At 35.5% G+C, this 3,854-nt stretch overlaps 1 protein-coding gene across 1 annotated transcript; it reads right to left on the minus strand.

Annotated features, from left to right (window-relative positions):
* Window positions 1-1,062: 1,062 nt before the first annotated feature.
* On the minus strand, window positions 1,063-3,113 carry LOC106777179 (zinc-finger homeodomain protein 2). Its single transcript, XM_014664720.2, has one exon. It carries the CDS (start codon window positions 2,307-2,309, stop codon window positions 1,473-1,475), a length of 837 nt encoding a protein of 278 aa, XP_014520206.1. The 5' UTR covers window positions 2,310-3,113; the 3' UTR covers window positions 1,063-1,472.
* Between the last annotated feature and the right edge of the window lie 741 nt (window positions 3,114-3,854).

A 3,854-nucleotide genomic window follows, 5' to 3' on the forward strand; every position in this document is an offset into this window, starting at 1 on the left:
TAAAATAAATTTGACATTCAAAATTGATTTAACATAATGTTTGTTAACATTGTACAGTTAATTAGAGACAAATATGAAATAGAGAAGAAGTTTAAAATTCTCTAAAATGAGATATATTACAAAATATAAAAGAACATTATGGTATGTTTTTCAAAGAGATATTTTACATAGATACTTGTTTATGTAATTTTAGGAAGGATAATATATGGTTAGTTGACACACTTACATATTTAACACAATTTTTATAATAAAAAAGTAAAAAATAATATATTAAATGATACTTTTTCTTTTGGGATATATAAATTAAATAATTATCTATAAAATAGACTAAATTGAATGAAAAAGAGTTATATTTTTATATTAAAGATTAGCAACTTAGTCTAATTTGACAGCGAAATAAGCAAGAGAAATTGTATTAATCAAGTATAGTTATATGAACTCTAAAACAAGATTGGATTAACATATATATGATTGAAAGGTTGTGTTTAGAATGAGGCGACAATACGTGTTACTGATTTTGGAATGAAAGAAAGTGAGTGATTGATTAGAATTATTAAAAAATGGAGTATAGTATCTTAGAGAAGAGTTATGATAAAATAAAGAAAAAGTTGGCGTTCCACTGAACCAAGCCCAATATGGAAAGGTGACACTGTGACAGATTGGCGTAAGCCAATGTCTCCACTACGCACAGACTCACCAAAGATTCCCAATCTGTTACACATAACTGTCATTCTCAATTCCATATTTCAGCTTCTCTCTTCCTTTTTATACCCATAATTCATAAACAAACCCTTCCAATTAGGTTTCACACATTTGTTTATAAAGGCAACTTTGTATTTTACTTATATATTTATATTATCTTCCTCTTCCCCATCACGTACCAATCAACACAAAATCTTCTATCCACCTTTCCTTCTCAACACAATTCAAAATCTCTTTTTTTTTTTTTTTTCAATAACAAATTCTGCATTAATTACTTCAGTAATACCAAGAGGGAGAATTTGGACAAAACCTTCCAAGATTGACGAAACTATGGTGTCTGGGGACAAACAAGTATGGACATTTAGAGAAGATGCACTGTTTTTACCACAAGTAAATTAATAGTTTTAAATACAACAAACAAAACTACTTAAATAGAACCTGTCCTTGTCAAGAGATGAACGTGACAGCAGTAAGAGGGTGAGACATTTATGGAACCACATTAACTTCAGAGCCTATGATTCTTATCAACAAAAACAACCCTTTCATGTGACATTTCAGTAGCTTCTCAAAAAAAAAAACTAGATCTCTCTGCACCCTCAGCTCAAATAAAAAATAATTATTCAAACATGAATAAACAAAAAGCTATCACATTTTGAATTTTCTACTCGATTCTAAGTTTCTCGAGGGATCAAAATTAAGACGATTAACTCTGACCCATGATCAGAAATATGGAAAGTAGACAAAAAATAAAAAAACTACCTTAATTAATCTCAGTGAGTGTCATCGGTGGTGCTGTATGGATTGTTATTAAGAGTATCAGAAGCGTTGACATTGATCTTTTCATCAGGCTCCAACGATCTCTTCCTGCTACTGTTCTTATTGTTGTGCATCCACACCTTGAAGACCCCTCTTGAAACGCCAATCTCATTGCAGAAATCTTGCACCAACCCTTCATCCCCTTTCTGCATTCTCCACCCTAAATTCTCAGAGAAATTCTGCATCTTCTCCTTCTGCTCTTGGCTGAACTTGGTCCTGAACCTCTTCTTTCCACTCCGGCTCTCGGAAATATTGAAACTCGTAAGGTGATGCTCGTTTCCCTGGCCGAAGAGCCCCCGGACCGGTCTCGGACCTGGGAAACGGTGGGAGAGAGGCGGCGGGCTTGGGCTTGACAACGGACTTGGGCTTGGACTCGGGCCTGGGCTTGAGCTGGTACACAGGCCGGGGCCATGATGGGGTGGCGGCGGTGAGTGGTAGAAGCTTATGAAATTGGGCCTGGGGTTGGAGTGATTATTTTGATACTGTTGTGTGTCACGGCGGTGGAAGTTACGGTGGCATCCACAGGCGGCGCACGTTAGCGAGCGCGGTTCTGTGGGATTGGAGGAAGAGGAGGGCATGAACTCACCGCATCCATCAAGCGCGTGGCCACCTATACTGGCAGCGTGGTTTTTGAGGCACTCCTTGTAGGAAACCACCGCGGGCGGTGGTTGTGAGGGAGGAGGAACGGTGGTGGGGCGGTGGCGCTTGAGGGAGCCGTTGGTGGTGGTGGTGGGGTGTTGGGGGGTTTGAGTTTGAGAATCTGTGTCGTTGGCGTTGTTGGTGAGGTCCATGTATGTGAGTTTGTGCAAAGTGTGAGTGATTGATATAAAAGGGAAAGGACAGAGAAACAGGGTTTATTAGAGTTTTGACATGATTAAAGTGTTGTTGGAAGAGTTGAATTGTGTCATTAGAAAGAAAAAAAAAAAGGGAAAGGAATCTAAAGTTAAGAGTTTGGAAGGGGGTGGGTGGCGGTGGAAGTGATGGTGGTGATGATGATGATGATTTGTAATGTGAAGTGATGACAAAATCTTAGGTTTAAATGGGGAATGAGATGCACAAAGCGAATCCAAAGGGTCCAAAAATCTCTAACAATGATTTGAGATTTGAGATAAGAAGGCAAAGGAGAAGTGAAGTTAAGACACGATGTGTTTGTAAAATTATGGTGGTAATTAAGGTTTAGTTTCGATTTTACTTTTGAAAGTTGACATGAGTTTGTTGGGGGCAATAAATTTGTTTGATTCGTGTTGAAGGGACAGTGAGTTTGGTGTGAGTGTTGGAGGGTACGTGGCGGCCTTTGGGAAGTGCTGCGTAGAAGGAAGGAGGGCCAGCTGAAACATCTGCAAATAAATACCAAATGCAATTCTTTCCGACAAATATTCATTTCATTCTTCGTGTTCCTATCTCCACCCAAAAATCTTCTCTTCATTTGATTCATCAAATTATTCAAACCTCTTACGTGATGTAACTAAGAAGTTGCAGAGATTTAAATGAAAAAGTTAACTGCATTTTATGGATAAAGCGGTCAATGTGAGTTACTTTGTGGAGCGAGGGTCAAGCGTCAATGGTGGAATAATCAGACCAAAAATACTGTTACTATTCACATAGATTGGAGTTATATAGTTATATTTTGTAAAAGTAATTTATTTAAAATGGGGCACTAATTAATAAGAATATTTTGGCTTCTTTAACGATATTAACGTGACTTGAAAGGTCTCTCTTCCACTAACCCATTTGCAGTGAGAAAAATCAAAAGTTAAGTCTTGTGTTCTTTAATGCGCGGTTCTACATTTGTGGTGATTATTAAGAATGGAAGTTCAAATCCAACAGTTGTTGTTTCCTTCACGTGACGGGGATTTGTGATAGCATAACAATGATCGCTAATTCAAATCAAGCTTTGACTAAGGAAATGTGCAGTTAGCTACCTAGGTCCTCCTTAATCCACGAAACCATTCAAATAATTAATTATCTCACCCTTAGAATATCTCATAAATAGTTTATGTATACGCATGACTTTGGTTTAATCAGATATAATCAATAAATCCGTCTTTCGATATATTATTTGAATAAATTCTAATTTTTAATGAATAATTATTTTGGTTAAGTATAATGGATATATGAATAATATTTAATTTTTTAAATAATATATATATATATATATATATATATATATATATATATTAATTATGTGTTTGTTTATCTATTCATCTAAATATTCATTAATATTAAAATTGTCTTTTGACATCACTTTATTTATTTAGTAATACATATAAAAATATATGATAATATTTTTGTAAATTAGTAGAACGGTTATATATTATATTTTATGTTGAAAGTTT

Source organism: Vigna radiata, chromosome 11 (genome assembly GCF_000741045.1).
Source record: "Vigna radiata var. radiata cultivar VC1973A chromosome 11, Vradiata_ver6, whole genome shotgun sequence".
NCBI lineage: Eukaryota > Viridiplantae > Streptophyta > Magnoliopsida > Fabales > Fabaceae > Vigna > Vigna radiata.

Coding starts and splice junctions, on each gene's coding strand:
- LOC106777179 (XM_014664720.2), bottom strand. CDS start 2,309: ATGGACCTCACCAACAACGCCAACGACACAGATTCTCAAACTCAAACC.